This window comes from Palaemon carinicauda, chromosome 17 (assembly GCF_036898095.1).
Source record: "Palaemon carinicauda isolate YSFRI2023 chromosome 17, ASM3689809v2, whole genome shotgun sequence".
In the NCBI taxonomy this organism is placed as follows: domain Eukaryota; kingdom Metazoa; phylum Arthropoda; class Malacostraca; order Decapoda; family Palaemonidae; genus Palaemon; species Palaemon carinicauda.
Genome location: NC_090741.1, coordinates 101,500,601 through 101,519,664, shown reverse-complemented (window position 1 = coordinate 101,519,664; position 19,064 = coordinate 101,500,601). Strand labels below are relative to the sequence as shown.

At 40.5% G+C, this 19,064-nt stretch overlaps 1 protein-coding gene across 1 annotated transcript in view; it reads left to right on the top strand.

Moving 5' to 3' along the window:
- LOC137656149 (chymotrypsin B-like) overlaps positions 1–3,325 on the top strand; it is a 7,428-nt gene extending 4,103 nt beyond the window's left edge. Inside the window, exons 8-12 of the mRNA XM_068390322.1 lie at positions 977–1,061; positions 1,210–1,393; positions 2,029–2,183; positions 2,912–3,032; positions 3,187–3,325. Of these exons, the coding sequence (XP_068246423.1) occupies positions 977–1,061; positions 1,210–1,393; positions 2,029–2,183; positions 2,912–3,032; positions 3,187–3,227 (586 nt within the window). The 3' untranslated portion in view covers positions 3,228–3,325. The remainder of the gene's footprint in view (positions 1–976; positions 1,062–1,209; positions 1,394–2,028; positions 2,184–2,911; positions 3,033–3,186) is intronic.
- Positions 3,326–19,064: the final 15,739 nt, after the last annotated feature.

The following is a 19,064-nucleotide window of genomic DNA, read 5'->3' as shown; positions in this document are numbered from 1 at the left end:
ATATTTCAATCCTATATTTCTACATTCTCTGCTCAAATCTTCTATTATCTTTTGCAATTCCTCTGGTGATTCACTAAAAATAGCTATGTCATCTAGAAACCTCAAGTTGTTAAGGTATTCGCCAATAATGTTAATTCATACATTTTCCCAATCTAAGTTTTTAAAAACTTCTTCTAAGCATGGTGTAAATAATTTAGGAGGGATGAAGTTTCCTTGTCAAACTCCTTCCTCAATCAAAATTTTCTCACCATCTTTATATAAATTTAGGATGGTTGTTTTAACATAAATATTCATCTATTCCTTGTATTTGAAAGGTTTTTATTACTTATGAAGTTTTGCCAGAATCAAGAGCTTTCTCACAGTCTAAAAATGCCATACATAGTGGTTTCCATTAGTTTGTTACTTATGTGGATAGGGTCAGTTGTCAGATACCTACTTTTAAATCCAGCCTGCTCTATTGGTGGATTAAAGTCTAGCTGTCTTTTTGTTATCCTAATATGATCTTTGTAAATATCTTTTCTTTTATACTGGTCGGTAATTTTTCAGGTCTTTTGTGCCTTCCTTTTTGTAAATTATTTCAATGATAAATTATTTTCCAAACTGTAGGCACTGAACATTTTTGCAGACATTTTGGGTTAAGTTCAACCAGTTTCAATACTATAAAATCTCCTATATCTATTATCAAATCAATTATTAGGCCATCTCTATGTACTTTTAGATTGCTGTACTTCCCGTATATATATCTTCAAGTGTTCTAACATAAGATTCATCTATCCATAAGATTTGATGAGCTTTCATTTATGCTGAAGTTTTGACACATTTGATTTTTAATCTATTTGTGAACTTCACCAAATAAGACTATCTTTTTCACATTGCAAGATAAAGAAACTTGAAAGATAACCATATAATATTCCACTTTGACCAGCTCTTCATTCATTTATCTACCTTTTTATTAATTGATTGTCATCTTGGACAGCGATTATTCTAAAATACGGGCCGTCGTCGGAATGCATGATTTCAGAAAGATATCATATACAGCCAAGTATCTCAAGATTGATAAGGTAAATTTCGACCATTCTTCTTCCTTTTTATTCCTAAGTATTTAGTAGGCCATACTTCAATCTCACTAAACTGTAATACTGAACACAGAGGCTCAATCTAACTTTGAAAAGCTTCCAATAATACCATCCAACTTTAATCCTTCAACAGATAATTCTGCATGAGCAGTACAATAACCAAACTGCAGCAAATGACATTGCCATCATCAAAGTGGCTGATTCTATTCCCTTTGACGTCGACAACACCATCTCGCCTATCTGCCTTCCTTCCAATTCTCTTTATAGCTACGACAATGTAAAGGCCACAGTTTGCGGATGGGGAATGACTATTGGGGGTGAGTGTGTTGTTTGTATTATGATGTGAAGAAATAGGTAGCTGATCGTAGACTTCCTTTGTAAATACTCTTAGATTATCCTCCTGTTACCTGTTTAACGGTTACTTCTCAAAAACATATTCAAATCAGACCAGCTAACAACGACACAAATACATTAACCGCCAAATGAAGAGTCTGCTCCATTATAATTCTAAGAAACCTAGAACTGAACTAATCTACTTAATTTTACACTATTATATAAAATATATTTCCAACACTTATCATGACAGCTTAAAAACCAATATGGGATCACATTCTTGCTCCCACAGCATCGTATTGTAATTCATCAAAAATATATATTGATTATTTTGGATGGAGTTCTGATTAATAACTATTTAAGATTATGGAAGAGAAAGTTTTATTATTTTTCTAAGAGATGATTAAGTACAGTTATCACTGTTAGGGTTGCATACCAATCACAGTATTTCCTAAAACCCTTTAAAACTTAAGAAGAAGCTTGTCCTAATATGGACTATGGTTCAGGTATCAGACTTAGTTCGTGATGGAAAATAAGGAACATGGAAATGAGATATATAAAAGTGAGGTAAAGTCTTTTTTACTTGGAAGCCTCCTGAAGTTTATCCTTCTTTTCTTAGATATGGATTACTCGTCCTCACCTGTTCTCCTTAAAGTTGGGATGACAACAGTGACGGTTGAAGAATGCAAGAAGAAATTCACTTATCCTGAACTAATCAGTGATAAGATGATCTGTACTGTTTCCAACAACCAGGCACCAGGCATCAGTTGTAGGGTAAGACTGTCGATTCTTAGCTCATAACTAACCTACTTCGTAAAAGTCTCAGTTGAGTGTCACCATCATCATCATCATCATCATCATCATCACCATCTGCCTTATAGCCCACTAGAGGAAAATGGCTCAAACATATCCTTCCACTTGCATTTTTTTTGTGTGTTTCTATGACAGTCCACAACCACAAACTTTCTTAGTTTGTCAATCCATCATCTTTTCTTCCTTCCCCTGCTTCTTTTGCAATCTCTAGGGATCCATTCGGTTATTGTTAATGTCCATCAATTATCTGTCATTCTCATTTTATGTCCTTTCCATGTCCATTTCATTATATATCCTGCCCATGTCCATATCTTTTTCCTCACATGTTAGAATTTCTTCTACTTTAGTTTCTTCCAGGATCCATGTTGCGATTTTCTGTCTCTTCGTGTTATTCCCATCATTATTCTTTCCAGTGCTCTTTGTCCTCTAAGTAGCTGATGTTCTAAGACTTTAGTAAGGCTCCAAGTTTCTGATGCATAAGTTAATACTAGTAGATCCATCTGATTAAATCCTTTTCTTTTTTGAGAAATTGGCATTTTACTTTTAAAAATCCCACTAGATTGCAACTTTATAAAATTTTAACAAAGCCCACATTTGTACTTGGATATTATGTCCTTGGATGATAGATGTTGTGAGTTTATAAAGAAAATCAAGCAGATTAAATATTAAAGGATTATCTTCCATTACAGGGAGATTCGGGAGGGCCATTGATGTATCAACAGAAAACTTTTACGGAACAAATCGGAATAGTTTCCTTTGGTATTAAAGGTTGCAGTCCATCTTATCCAGACGTTTACGTACGACTCACAAGTGAGTTACCTCCAAATCTATTTATTTATTGAAAGTTTCAACGTTATTCAATTTTCTTTCAAAAATATATTAGCAAACATTTCGAAAACTTATCTACTAACATTCTACAAATAAGAAAAAATATTCATGGCAATATTTTCTTTTGTTCCTTTAGGTTACTTGGATTGGATCAGAACCCATATGGATTTGGCATAAATTGGAGAGCTGTTTCAAAGGCAAATCACTTCTACCACTGCATTGTCGGCATTGATGAGTTTTGATGGAAATTTTCTGATAAGAAAACTCGATTCTAAGTAATAAATTCTTTAAGATTTTGACCCGGTTATTTATCCATATTTACCTTAAAAACCTGTAAAATGCAAGGTATCATTGTTATGTAGATAAGATTAAATCTACAACAGTTGCTTATATGGCAGACATTTTCTAAAGACTCGCTAGTTAAGAGATATTTAAGGAAATGACTCTTTTGCAGTGGCATCGGAAAATCAGCTTTATAAACCTCAGTGTACAAACCCACGTGCACACACACTATACACACACACACACACACACACACGCACGTATATATATATATATATATATATATATATATATATATACATATATATAAATATATACATAAATATACATATACATGTAGACGGATAATGAGACGTCGGAATATGGGTTTTCTTCTCTTTATTATAAAAAGGTTCGTAAGTACACTATACTGTACACTGCAATCACTCTCTCAAGTACGAGAGCCTTGTCTACTCGAGCGCACAAAGGCAACTAAACTCCCCCTGCTATCAAAATGCAATCTTGCCACAAAAACATGCTAAGTTATTGGTTTTTGTGGAATTCTCATGATTATAAAGTTAATGTACCTTGACGTACAACACATATATACATACAAGAATTAGGACATTACTTCCCTCCCCCAAGATCCTCACTGCCGGAGGAGGTGCTCACTCTACCTCACTAGTCTAAGATATATGGAGGACACTCCGACCCGGAATAGGCATGGCATGTACTAAAAAGAAATGCAATATAAATTATATAAACGTAGAAATCAGCTCCCCAAAAATAAGACACCCACAAGAAAAAAATTAAAAATGAAATATTGCATGTAAAAATGTACACAATACAAGATAAATAATTCCTCTCATTTCTTCTAAAGACCTCTGCAACTCAAATACAGACCACCCAAAGTGAAAAAGAACATAACGACATCAGTTTTACACAACCTCATCAATAACTTCCCTTTGGATGCAGGCAATACTGGCTTTTTGTGCGGGTCTGCGGTAGGAATATATATTTCTTCATCCCTCGATTTTACTTGTCTGGTTTACGGCACAATTTTGCAACACAACTCACCACCACCGTTTCGCCATTTGTTTAAATCATTACTACACTTGCAATTGCAACTATCACCTGGTGACCACTTGCCATTTCCCGAGAAAATCATTCATCTTCCCACCCTTCTCTTATAACATTAAGTATAAGGTATTCACATCTACACATTCTCTAACATTGCCTATCCTCAAGGCTGAACTTTAATTCCGCAGCCACTTGCCATTCGGGAACTGCGCCGGCCCCAGCAACCAGGAATCATATAAATACATGAATAATACAGGCTCTGCCTGACGGATCTTAACTGACCTATTTAACCTCTTGTACCAACCGTGTGGCACACAATTGTACATAATTATGTTGTATATATTATGCTTGTATCTGCGCTCTTCCCTCGCACTGAAAAGAACCTGAATGATCATGTCTCCGTTTTGCTTTGTAACATTGTCTGTCTCTTGAACAGGTCATGTCCTGTTGCCTTGAGATTTTGTATATAAAGAAGTGTGTTCCTTAATAAAGTTCAGTTGATTGCATCCTGCCTTTGAGTTAACAACTCCCCTCTCGGCCGTCACATTGGTGACCCCGGAAGTCGACTCGCTCCCACTGCCTTCCACCTCCACCTCCCTCGCCCCTCCATCGTTGGTACTATGACGGAGACCGACTCTACTACAGGAGTTGGCGCCGCCCCATTGAAACTTTCACCGTTCGCCACCGGAGAAGCGTTTGCTTGGTTTCAGCGCTCAGAAGTCCAGTTTCGTATCAGGGGCGTGACTCGCTCAACCACCAAAGCGGATTATGTTCTCGCGGCGATACCCGAGGACACCTTCCCAGAAATATCCGACTGGCTTTGTGAACAAGGAGACACCCCAATAGCGTATGAAGCCCTTAAAACATACCTTCTGCAGCAGTACTCGCCGTCACCAGCTGCCCGTATAGCAAAGCTTTTTCAGCTCTCGCAACAACCGTTGGGGGACCAAAGGGCTTCGCTTGCCCTCAGGGAAATGACCAGTATCGCTCGCCTTCAACCTGCCGCAGACGGCTCTCCTCGTGAGGTGAACCTACTTCGTGCCCTTTGGATACACCGTTTACCCGAACCTGTACGCGCTGCCATACTCGATGTCGATAGTTTACCCATAAAGGACTTGATGACCAAAGCCGACGCCCTTATGGACAGCCACTTCAAGACCTCCATCAACGCCTCCACCCCTGACGACGAGGATGCCTATTCAACGTCAACCGAAGCTGACATGAATGCCGTAGGACATACACGCCTACCCAGTGACGTGCCGAAGCGGCGACAAAGCCGCCCACCACCCACCAATCGCTCGCGCCCCAACGAACGACTTCTACAGCCACTTACTACCTCCCATCTGCCGCAGTTTTGCTACTACCACTGCAGATTCGGGGCAACCGCGAAGAAATGTGCCAAGGATTGTCAGTGGCCAAAAAACGTGTAAGTAGGCCATCGCTTGTGGCGGTGGCCTCCCATGTTTCTAATCTTTTCTTTTTACAGGATGCAGGAACGGGCGTGCGATTTTTGGTAGACACGGGTGCTTGTCGTTCTCTTTTGCCAAGGAAACTCTTCAAGGCACGACGTAGTCTGTCTACATCTGCCGACGTCCGCTTAGTAGCTGCCAACGGATCTGCGATACCCACCTACGGTTACGAGAACCTCACATTATCGTTCGGAAATGGTAAATTCAATTGGAAGTTTCTCGTTGCTGACGTCACAATGCCAATCCTCGGTGCGGATTTCCTCTCTCATTTCCACCTTCTGGTCGATGTCGCCCACCGACGATTGGTCAACGCAGACTCGTACTTGTCGACACCTCTTCAACCCGCCCCCTCTAACCTCGCTCTCCACATCAGCGCACCCACGGATGCCTACACCCACCTCCGCACATCGTACCCGGAAGTTTTCCGTCCAGAACTTCGCCAAACGCCCACGGTTCCTGCCAAGCACGGTATTTATCACCATATCAAGACGATGGGACCCCCAGTCTTCGCAAAATTCAGACGTCTGGCACCGGAACGATTGGCAGCCGCCAAACAGACGTTCTCCGAAATGGAGAAAATGGGCCTATGCCAAAAGGCCTCCAGCCCATGGTCGTCACCCTTACACATCGTTCTGAAGAAAGACGCCTGAACATGCAAACAGAACCGGATCACTACCCCCTCCCAAACATTGCCGATGTGACCTCTTACCTGCACAAAGCGAAGGTTTTCTCTACGCTCGACCTCCTGAAGGGGTATTATCAGGTGCCTATGAACCCAGAAGACATCCCCAAGACCCCCATCACCACTCCGTTTGGTACATACACCTTCAATTACTTCTGTTTTGGCCTTCGTAATGCTGGGGCAACGTTTCAACGTCTCATGGATGGCATCTTAGGGGACCTCCCTTTCTGTGTATGTTATGTGGACGACATACTTGTGTTCTCCTCCTCAAAAGAGGAACACCTCCGTCACCTACGCACCGTGCTTGACCGCCTGCAACAAAACGGCCTTGTAGTCCGGTACGACAAGTGTACCTTTGGCGCCAACGAAGTGTCATTCTTAGGGCACCATATCACTCCTGAAGGAGTCCATCCCCTCCCTGAGAAGGTAGCAGCCGTTCAGAACTTCCCCGCACCCTCGACCGTCAAAGCTCTGCAGGAATTCTTGGGCATGATCAACTATTATCACCGTTTTCTGCCAGCCATTGCCGCCACTCTTTCTCCGCTCTACGCCTCCCTCAAGGGCAAGCCAAAGGACCTGAAGTGGGGTCCCCTTCAAGAAGCAGCCTTCTGCAATGCAAAGAAGGCCCTATCAACTGCTGCGGCTCTCACTTTTCCTATCCCACACGCCCCTCTCCTTCTCTCCACTGATGCCAGCGACGTCGCTATTGGTGCAGTACTCGAGCAGGTGGTCGAAGGCTCGCCCTGCCCATTGGCCTTCTTCAGCAGAAAACTGTCCAAGGCAGAATCGGGTTATTCTACCTTCGATCGAGAATTACTGGCGGTGCACTTGGCTGTCCGTCACTTTCGCCATTTCTTAGAAGGTACGCCCTTCGTCATTCGCACAGACCACATGCCTCTGGTGCACGCCTTCACTCGACAGTCTGACGCCTGGTCCGCCCGTCAACGCCGACATCTCTCCGCCGTGGCTGAATACAATTGCACCCTCCAATACGTCCCTGGGAAAATGAATCCCGTTGCCGATGCCCTGTCAAGAAACACGTTGGCTGCCGTTCAACTGGGATTGGATTACAACGCCCTGGCTGAAGCCCAACGACAGGATCCAGAGTATCAAGCTTGTAGGACTTCCTGCACGTCCCTCCGTTGGGAAGATTTTCCCCTCGAAGACTCCAACACCACCCTCCTCTGTGATGTCAGTACTGGTAGACCGCGACCTTGGATTCCTGCTCCCATGCGCCGACAGGTGTTTGATTTCATTCACGGCCTTTCACATCCCTCGTGCCGTTCTACTGCACAGCTGCTGAAGGCAAAGTTCATTTGGCACGGCATTTCTAAGGATGCTAAGGATTGGGTCCGCGTCTGTACTTCTTGCCAAACTTCCAAAGTATATCGACACACGGATTCAGGAGTGAGCACCTTTCCTCAACCTCAGCGTCGTTTCGCACACATTCATGTCAACGTTGTAGGCCCCCTACCCACATCACAAGGACATCGTTACCTGTTTACCGTCATCGACCGCTCCACTCGTTGGCCTGAAGCCATTCCCATGGAAACTGCAACGTCCGCCTCATGTACATCTGCCTTACTCTCTGGATGGATTTCAAGATTTGGTATCCCTGAGCATATTACTTCTGACAGGGGAACCACTTTCACCTCTCAATTGTGGACGTCATTAGCGAATCTCCTGGGCATCACCCTACATCAGACAATGGCCTACAACCCCGCTGCCAATGGAATGGTTGAACGTTTTCATCGCACCCTCAAAGCAGCTTTGATGTCCCGCTGCAAGGATTGCAACTGGTTTACTCAACTTCCCTAGGTCCTCCTGGGACTAAGGACCACTCCTAAAGATGCCCTCGACGTCTCGGCAGCTGAAATGGTGTATGGCGACCCGTTGGTCGTCCCTGCCGAATTTTTTCCTTCTACAACCTCCTCCGACGATCTCCAGCGCATACGTCACGTCGTGGGAAAATTTACTCCGTGCCGCCAGACTTACAAGCCCCCAGCGAAGCATCACATACCAACGGACTTGCACTCTGCAACGCACGTCTTCCTGCGCAACGACACCAGCCAGCCACCACTAACGCCCCCTTACACGGGACCTTTCCTTGTGATCCGACGCAGTCCGAAAGCATTCCTCCTAAACATTCGGGGCAAAGAAGACTGGGTCTCCATTGATCGTCTAAAACCTGCTTATCTTCTGCCAGATGACCCGCCTACAGTTCGCCTCTCTAGATCAGGGCGCCCTATTTAACATGTGCAGTATGTCATTTTTAGGGGGGGAGCCATGTACCAACCGTGTGGCACACACTTGTACATAATTCCTTTTGTATATATTATGCTTGTATCTGCGCTCTTCCCTCGCACTGAAAAGAACCTGAATGATCATGTCTCTGTTTTGCTTTGTAACATTGTCTGTCTCTCAAACAGGTCATGTCCTGTTGCCTTGAGATTTTGTATATAAAGAAGTGTGTTCCTTAATAAAGTTCAGTTGATTGCATCCTGCCTTTGAGTTAACACCTCCTCTCTCGGCCGTCACACTCTTGATTGTTTTTAGGTTCACTGAACAGGTTGTCATACGTATTGCCACACACAGAAAAATTACCACAACACTTTACATATACATTAAACGTCAATATAAGAACACATTGTTATCATCAAGTTTATTTGAAAAAAAAATAAACAAATCAAAAGAAGAAATGAGGTCTGTTCAAATAACAACAACAGAAAAGGAAAAACAAAAATTATACTCATCAACTCGAGGAATGTCACGTATGCAGGGGTAAGGAGGAACACTTTTGAAAAGTGTGTGCCTGATGATGTTCAGACACTACACCATTAATAATGCTTTGTATCACAACTGTGTTAGATTTAACCATCTTTACTTGGTATGGGCCAAAATACGCTGGCTTCAGTTTGTGTTTCCTAGGTTGTAATCGTTTCAAATACACATGATCGCCCACAAATACTTTTATCGGTGCGGTTTTGAACTGACCATCATACTTTGAGGTGTGTTTTTCATTAGCTCTTTTCAAAAACCTTTCAGTGGTGTTCATTACTCTCCTCAATAGATTTAATAAATATACATGGTATTGCTCAGTTGAATAATTTGGCAATTGTTGCAAATTAATGAGGACCGTATATGGTAACACAGGATCCTGTCCATACACTAAAAAGAAAGGCATGTCCCTGAGCGAAGTATTATATGCAATGTTCAAAGCTAGCTCAGCTGTAGGATGCATGGCGTGCCAATGAAGGGGGTCATCAGCCACTAAGTAACATAAAATTCGCACTACTTCCCTATTATGCGATTCCACTAAGCCACAGAAAAGTGTTCAATTTTCATCAAGTCCATGACCGGTTTCACCACCTTATTTATAAACTCGAGACCATTATCACTTATCAATATTTTCGGGCAACCAAACCTAGTAATGAAAGAGCACAGCGCCTGGGTTAAAGAATTCACAGCTTTATCTAGCATTGCGTAAGTATGAGTGTACCGAGCAAATGCATAGACAAATACACATATATACTTATGTTGTGTTAAACCAGTCGGAAATGGTTCTACCACATCCATATGCACTCTATAAAATTTAATAGGAATCACAAGCCACTTTCTCGCTTCCGCTACAGTGTTCTTATGTTCTTTGAAACAGTTACAAGCATGACAAACTTTTATATAATTCTCTATAGATTTTTTCATTCCTAACTAAAAGAAGGATTCACATCCTTAATGTTCTATCATTCCCTAAATGCCCTGCATACGTACTCTCATGTACAATGTGGATGGCACAGTTAATTAAAGAGGGAGGAAGAACTACCCCTGCACAAAGTTCCCCTCCCCCCTTCTCGCAAGCACAATATAAGATATCATTTTCTATAAAAAAAATTCTCACGAGGCACATTCAGAAATGACGGATAACTCTCCGATTCCCCTTTAATCACTGCTCACATTTTTCCATACATTCCTCTTTTTTCTGTCCCTTTAGGACTTTTTTTTTATGTCCCAACTTTCCAAGTCAATCAAACTTGCATCATCAGGGCATTCATTCTGAACACCCCTGACCATGTCCTCGGCCACCCATATATTCACCTTCAACGCTCATCTCTCTCTCTCTCTCTCTCTCTCTCTCTCTCTCTCTCTCTCTCTCTCTTACATCATCAACTCTTTCCCTCTTTCTCTCTCCTCTACCGTATTCTGTTTGTTCCTCAGGAAAATTTACATCCCGTTCTCTATTTTTTCTATTTTCATGGGGTCTTCAATATTTTGGTTATGTTCTTCGTTCCTCTTTTGTGCCCTAGTCGTTACTCCTATTACTGCCCCTCTAGAGAGAGCATGAGCTACCTTGTTAGCTTTACCTTCTATGTGGTGGAAACCCTTTATATTAAACTATAACAATCTCTCAATCCATCTCGCTTGTCGAGAGGTCAAATCATTTTTATAATACAAATCACGTAAGGGGCGATGATCACTTTGCAACTCAATCGACTGACCTAATAAAAAGAACTGATGCTTCTCAAGAATCCAAAGAATAGCCAAAGCCTCTCGATCGAATGTACTATAATTCTTTACTGCCCCTTTTAATGCCCGGGAAGCAAAACAAATGGGTCGCTCTCTGCCTTTATCATCTCGTTCAGAAACTACGACACCAATAGCTACGCTACTCGCATCTGTTGTCACTAAATACGGGCGATCAAATCTTGGATATGCGAGTAATTCATTGCTAGTTAAGGCAGCTTTCAAATGGTTAAATGCCCCTTCTTCTTCCCCTCCCCAATTTACTACTTTTTGTTTTTTTAAAGCATCTAAGGGTCTCGCTATCTCTCGAAAACCTCTTATGAATTTACAGTAATACCCAGCGAACCCAAGGACCCCGGCTAATTCCTTTAAGTTAGCCACTGCTTTACTCGGGCCGTGTTGGATACATTCTGGGGTTATTATGTGACCTAAAAATTCGACCTGTTTACAGAAAAATTGGCACTTTCACAAATTTATTTTCATACCATTACGTCGCAATGCTTTTAAAACTACGAATATTATTATTATGTTCTTCGGCCGTTTTTCCTGTAATTATGATATCGTCCAAATAAACCAGAACATTATGGCCAATTAAGGGAGACAAAACCACCTTCATTACTCTGGAGAAATGACTTGGAGCATTTTTAATACCGAAAGGAAGAAAATTAAAGTGAAATAGTTGGTCGTTAGCTAAGAATGCCATTTTAAATTTACTGTCTTCCTGAATGGGTATTTGATAATATCCAGATTTTAAATCAACAGTTGTAAAATATTTACTATCCTGTATTTTCACAAGTAATTCTTCGATCGAGAGCAATGGAAATTTCATTATCCTTAGTGACTGCATTCAACTTCCTATAATCAACACACAATCTTACCGAGCCATCCTTTTTCCTATAAGCTACAATTGGAGAAGGCCAGCGGCATTTGCTCTCCTCGATTATCCTTTGTTCCCTTAATTTATTAATTTCCCTTTCTATCTCTCCCTGGAAATGAATGGGTACCTTATAAGGCCTTGACCTAATCGGCTCTGCCTACACAGTTTCAATGCTAAAGGGAAATTTATCAATCCTCCCGGGTGGCTCATATCCAACTGCAATTACATCGAAATAATTATAGGCAATGTCACTAACTACAGGTAGATATTCTGACGGACATAGTTTTTGCGCTTGGATAAACAAATTCTGAGTGCGTTCATCTGTGCGGGCTGAAGTTGTGGCTCCCAACATCCCATTATTAGCAATTTCATATAATTCTAATTCACACACAGAATCACTTCCTAACACAACTCTTTTATTTGACAAATTAACTATCGTTATATCAGTTCTGTTCTCTTTTATTTCCAATAAGCTTTCTAAAATCATATGGGCCCAATTGTATGGGGTTCAACAACGACCTTGGTTCCTTACGGAAGAGGGCTGCACGAGGTCACTGATATGCTCGTAAGTAGACAACACATCTCTCTCAGGTACAGCTGTTACCTTACATAAATGTCTCTCTGTGCCCTCAAAAATACTTACTCTCTCATGACTTTCTATTGGCAAAATGTACCCTCCTTCTTTTACTGTTATTGTCTGAACAACCTAATCTTAGCGAATTCCCCAAGGAGAGGACTTTAGTTGTCTGACGAAAGGCGTGGGTTGTTGTGGATCTTTGTCGCACGACCTGGTGGTCTGCTTAGTCTGCAACATGTTATCGATTCCTGGCTGTTATATAATAGTGACTGTCCCCAACACAATTATGCAACACATGCAACATGTAAGACACCAAATATAGATAATCAACTGATATTATTTAATTGTAAATCATAAGCTAGTCAGACCCAAGATGGAAGAAGAGTAAGGTGAGTTACAAGGAGGTCGAGCTTTTAGACCTTGCTGCACATGACGTTGTTTGGTGAACTCCCATAGGCAGGAGTACCAAGATCAGTGCCTTCTTCACATCGGTAAGGATAACATCTGTCACACTCACACATTGTGGTGAACTGTGTCATTTAAACTGGTTGTTTCAGTAGGTCCAATAGAAAGAAAAATGTAGAAATTCTTCCATCTTGGTTACACCCTCATTCCTAGATTATATGCCATCTTACAATCAATTATGGTCAACTTGTGGCCAATTAGTCTCTGAGACAAGCTTTTTCTAGTCCCTGGCTTTTCGTTGATATGTCGGATTATTGCTGTTATCAGGTAAGAGCTAAATGGCTTCCACCTTATCAGGAGTAACTGAATACTGGGGCTTTAAACCCTCTCGGATTACATGTGTCTTTTGTAAAACGAGTATTTATATAGCCACGAAAAGGACAGATAATTACAACCTAGAAGAATCGAATTTCATCAAATAATGAATTATCGTTGGTCAGATTTACAAAATTCCTAAAACGATTTATTAAATAAAAATTCTTCTGTAAGTGAAATGTATAATAACAGGAACTAATCAAAAGCCTACTTGATTTAAGAAAATCTTTACTTTTTACAAATTTAGGTTTAATTTCACGTTAAAATTGGGAGATGAGAAAGTGACGACGAAAGTTCCTAAGCATTTTCTGGATATTAATCGTTAAGGTTATAATAAATTGATGAAGCACTTTTTACAGCATGTTCCTCAGAATTATTCAGAGGCCTTTTGCTGTCGTATATACTATATATATATATATATATATATATATATATATATATATATATATATATATATATATATATATATATATATATATATACATATATATATATATATATATATATATATATATATATGTATATATATATATATATATATATATATATATATATATATATATATGTATATATATATATATATATATATATATATATACATATATATATATATATAGGCCTATATATATATATATATATATATATATATATATATATATATATATATATATATATATATATATATATCAATAAAAGCTACCCTCAATACTACAAATCCATATATAAATCTAGATGTACTTCCGTGTTCACATTCAGGTCCTTGAAGACCTTCTAGCTTTACTTGTTTGTTTCAGGAGATTACAACCCACAACACTGATTGTAACAAAGCTTTGGAATAAAGAAATTCAAATTATAATATAAGTACAGTATACCTTCAAGGTCTCACTCCATTTGCTCATAGCAATGAACAAATATATAGATAATTTACATCATTTAGAATGGTTTGGGATACATTGATCTGTAGGGCACATGAACCATTAAGAGAATCACTCAGTATATATAAACAATGAGTATTCACCATAAATAACCAAGGCTTAACAAATAATCACACAACTAAGTTGAAATGCAGGTTGGAAATAATACTAGTTGAGGACCACAGTCCTAGACATTGGTTACAAGCTAAAGAATCCCATGGCACACTGACCTACTACATCTCCATTTGAGTACAATTGCCGGGTGATGTGAGGTGACTTGCCTTTGGATGTTTACATATTTGGTGCCAAAGGTGGACACGGAGAACCTGAAATAGATATTTATCAAATCTCTGACTAGTTGCTACAGGTCAGATACCCATGTATCAGGGTTAGAATTGCTAGCTTCCTGGCTAGTACCGTGGTAACGTGTTAACCTTGCATTTGCTTGGCATCAGATCGATCCCAGCACAGATCTGTGAATTTAAACTGTTTACTGGGGAGGGCACTGCTGTGGCTAGGCACCAATTGGGGGTTGGACTTGCTCGGCAGACGTTCTGGTGCGCATCTATTGTGATGATACCGGAACTGACACCAGACACTTTCATCTTTATCTTCAAATATACATATGTATATATATATGTATATATATACATACATATATATATATATATATATATATATATATATATATATATATATATATATATATATGAATTAACATACATATTGTGTATAGATATTTACACAAACAGACACACAAACACACACACACACACACACACATATATATATATATATATATATATGTATATATATATATATATATATATATATATATATATATATATATATATTACACACACACACACACATATATATACATATATATATATATATATATATATATATATATATATATATATATATATAGGTTCACGTAAACTTCACGAAAACAAAATCCTCAAGATCAATTGCTCGAAATTTTTTTTCTCGAACTCTCAATTCCTGGAAAGGTAGATTAATCGAAAGCATAGGCTTTCGAGAATTTTGTTTTCGACATTTAGCCATTGGAAATTCTTTTTTTATTACCTTAACCATGTCCAGTTCAAAATATATCATTAATGTCAAAGGCTGGAACATAATGATTTTTTCTTTTAAAGTCACCAGGAACTTTCTATTGGTTACTTCAGTATGTAACAATGCATATACAAGAGGCATAATTTTACCTGATTACCGCCATGAATTGTGTACAGTTGAGCAAATATCGAGGGAATAGTTTTAAAAGTTTCTCCAGAATACCATTTAAAGGTTTTAAAGGTCGCTTGTGAATGGCAGAGGCAAGGGACAATGACGTTGCCCTGGCAAGCAGGACAATGCTCTAGAGACTGACCATATATTATATGATCAGCGCCCAGGACTCTTCTCCACCCAAGTTAAGACCAGGGAGGGCCAGGAATTGGCTGCTGATGACTCAACACATAGACCTATAGGCTCCCCCCAACCCCCCAACCTTAGCTCACAAGGATGGTAAGGCTGCAGACACTAATTGCGCTAACGGGTCTGAGCGGGACTGGAACCCCCGACAGGCAAGCACCAGGCAGAGACGTTACCAACCAGGCCACAACAACCCTATATTCGATTTAGATATAGATTCTTTTGGGATGCAAAAAACTAATATATATACGCCCATTTGTGGGATCAGAGTCATAGATAAGAAATGAATCTCCTTTGTTGCTTCTCGTAAATTGTTCAAGGATATCAAGACCGAGAAAACTATTAGGCAAGGCATTGGCCAACACTTTTTTTAACGTGTATTGCTGATGGTTACTTTCATATTATCTACTGAAGGAAGGGAGCTTCACAGCTGCAGCACCACTTAATTCCATTGAGGTACATAATACAATATACTGTATTTCGGTGTATCCCGACTATTGGACGCATGTTCTTTCACCTTCTCTACTACTCCAGAAGCTTCAATTCCACAAGCATTTCCTGCATGATTATGATTTCTTAGACATTAAACATTTTCAAAATATCTAAATGCTATTCTGATTTATCTTTAATATAAAGGTAGCCATCATTAAACTATTTCTTCTGTCTCTTTTCGCTTTCTACAAAACTTAAATCTTTCTTGTTAGCTCAAGGTTTCCAGAAATAGCGATTAAAAAGAAACAAAAATTAAAAATAAGAAGGTTTAGAAAAGTTTTTAACGGCTAAGATAAAGGTATTTAGCAAGGATGTTTAAAGCCTAACTATTTCTAATGAACGTTTGAAATATGTGAATTGGATTCTAATCAGTTTAAAGGAATATCGGCTTCCGAGCAATCTGTCTTTAGAGAAATAATTTTTTCGAGCAACTGATTTTAAGCAATTTACCTGGAATCACACACACACACACCTATATATATATATATATATATATATATATATATATATATATATATATATATATATATATATATATATATGCATAAAAATCACAGGAAAACGTGATGCTCAGATGCAGAAGAACCACAGGGGAAATGAAGATACGATATATACGATTAAGTCCTGACTAGTTCCGTGATACTTCTTCAGAGGACTGATCAGTCCTCCGAAGAAGTATCACGAAACTAGTCAGGACTAAATCGTATATTTCGTATTGTCATTTTCCCTCTGGTTCTTCTGCATATATATATATATATATATATATATATATATATATATATATATATATATACATATATATATATATATATATATATGTATATATATATATATATATATATATATATATAATATGGCCCTTTTGGCCCTGTAATGATTTTTACCCAGTAGTTAGATAAATCTAAAATATGTAAAACTAAAACAACTGTTAATGTGACCTGTCGCCGAGTAAGGAAAACATTACTTTTCACTCTTCTCTTCATTTAGCCGGAAATTGTGTAAAACATGAGTTGTTATTTCTGAGGAAGGTGGCTAGTCTTGGCAAGTTCTCAATCGCTTGGAAAATTTGTGCTGCTCTTTTGAAAATAATCTGGCCTCAATCGGCAGACCAGACTTGTATTGTTGATAACTGGTTATTGACACTTCTTAACAACCGTGCAACAACATTCCAGATCCCAAAACTATGGAGAAGAGCTCAAGTTTTGCCCTTACCAAACCTGGCAAAGGCCCAATGATCCGTAATAGCTATCCGCCAGTATCTCTCCTCTGCACCTTATAGAATCTGTACCAACGGATGATGATGGCCCACATACCTCCCACAGTCAAACAACTGACACCAGATCAGGCTTCTTTCAGGGCAGGAAGATCCTACTGCTCTTAGGTACTTAGCCCCACTCGGTATATTAAGAATGGTTTTGAGCTTGGGAAAATCACAGGGGCAGTATTAGTTGACCTAAGAACAACCTATAACACCAAAAGGCCTCCAGCCCATGGTCGTCACCCTTACACATCGTTCTGAAGAAAGACGGCTCCCTCCGTCCGTGCGGGGATTACAGGCGCCTGAACATGCAAACAGAACCGGATCACTACCCCCTCCCAAACATTGCCGATGTGACCTCCTACCTGCACAAAGCGAAGGTTTTCTCTACGCTCGACCTCCTGAAGGGGTATTATCAGGTGCCTATGAACCCAGAAGACATCCCCAAGACCACCATCACCACTCTGTTTGGTACATACACCTTCAATTACTCCTGTTTTGGCCTTCGTAATGCTGGGGCAACGTTTCAACGTCTCATGGATGGCATCTTAGGGGACCTCCCTTTCTGTGTATGTTATGTGGACGATATACTTGTGTTCTCCTCCTCAAAAGAGGAACACCTCCGTCACCTACGCATCGTGCTTGACCGCCTGCAACAAAACGGCCTTGTAGTCCGGTACGACAAGTGTACCTTTGGCGCCAACGAAGTGTCGTTCTTAGGGCACCATATCACTCCTGAAGGAGTCCATCCCCTCCCTGAGAAGGTAGCAGCCGTTCAGAACTTCCCCGCGCCCTCGACCGTCAAAGCTCTGCAGGAATTCTTGGGCATGATCAACTATTATCACCGTTTTCTGCCAGCCATTGCCGCCACTCTTTCTCCGCTCTACGCCTTCCTCAAGGGCAAGCCAAAGGACCTGAAGTGGGGTCCCCTTCAAGAAGCAGCCTTCTGCAATGCAAAGAAGGCCCTATCAACTGCTGCGGCTCTCACTTTTCCTATCCCACACGCCCCTCTCCTTCTCTCCACTGATGCCAGCGACGTCGCTATTGGTGCAGTACTCGAGCAGGTGGTCGAAGGCTCGCCCCGCCCATTGGCCTTCTTCAGCAGAAAACTGTCCAAGGCAGAATCGGGTTATTCTACCTTCGATCGAGAATTACTGGCGGTGCACTTGGCTGTCCGTCACTTTCGCCATTTCTTAGAAGGTACGCCCTTCGTCATTCGCACAGACCACATGCCTCTGGTGCACGCCTTCACTCGACAGTCTGACGCCTGGTCCGCCTGTCAACGCCGACATCTCTCCGCCGTGGCTGAATACAATTGCACCCTCCAATACGTCCCCGGGAAAATGAATCCCGTTGCCAATGCCCTGTCCAGAAACACGTTGGCTGCCGTTCAACTGGGATTGGATTACAACGCCCTGGCTGAAGCCCAACGACAGGATCCAGAGTATCAAGCTTGTAGGACTTCCTGCACGTCCCTCCGTTGGGAAGATTTTCCCCTCGAAGACTCCAACACCACCCTCCTCTGTGATGTCAGTACTGGTAGACCGCGACCTTGGATTCCTGCTCCCATGCGCCGACAGGTGTTTGATTTCATTCACGGCCTTTCACATCCCTCGTGCCGTTCTACTGCACAGCTGCTGAAGGCAAAGTTCATTTGGCACGGCATTTCTAA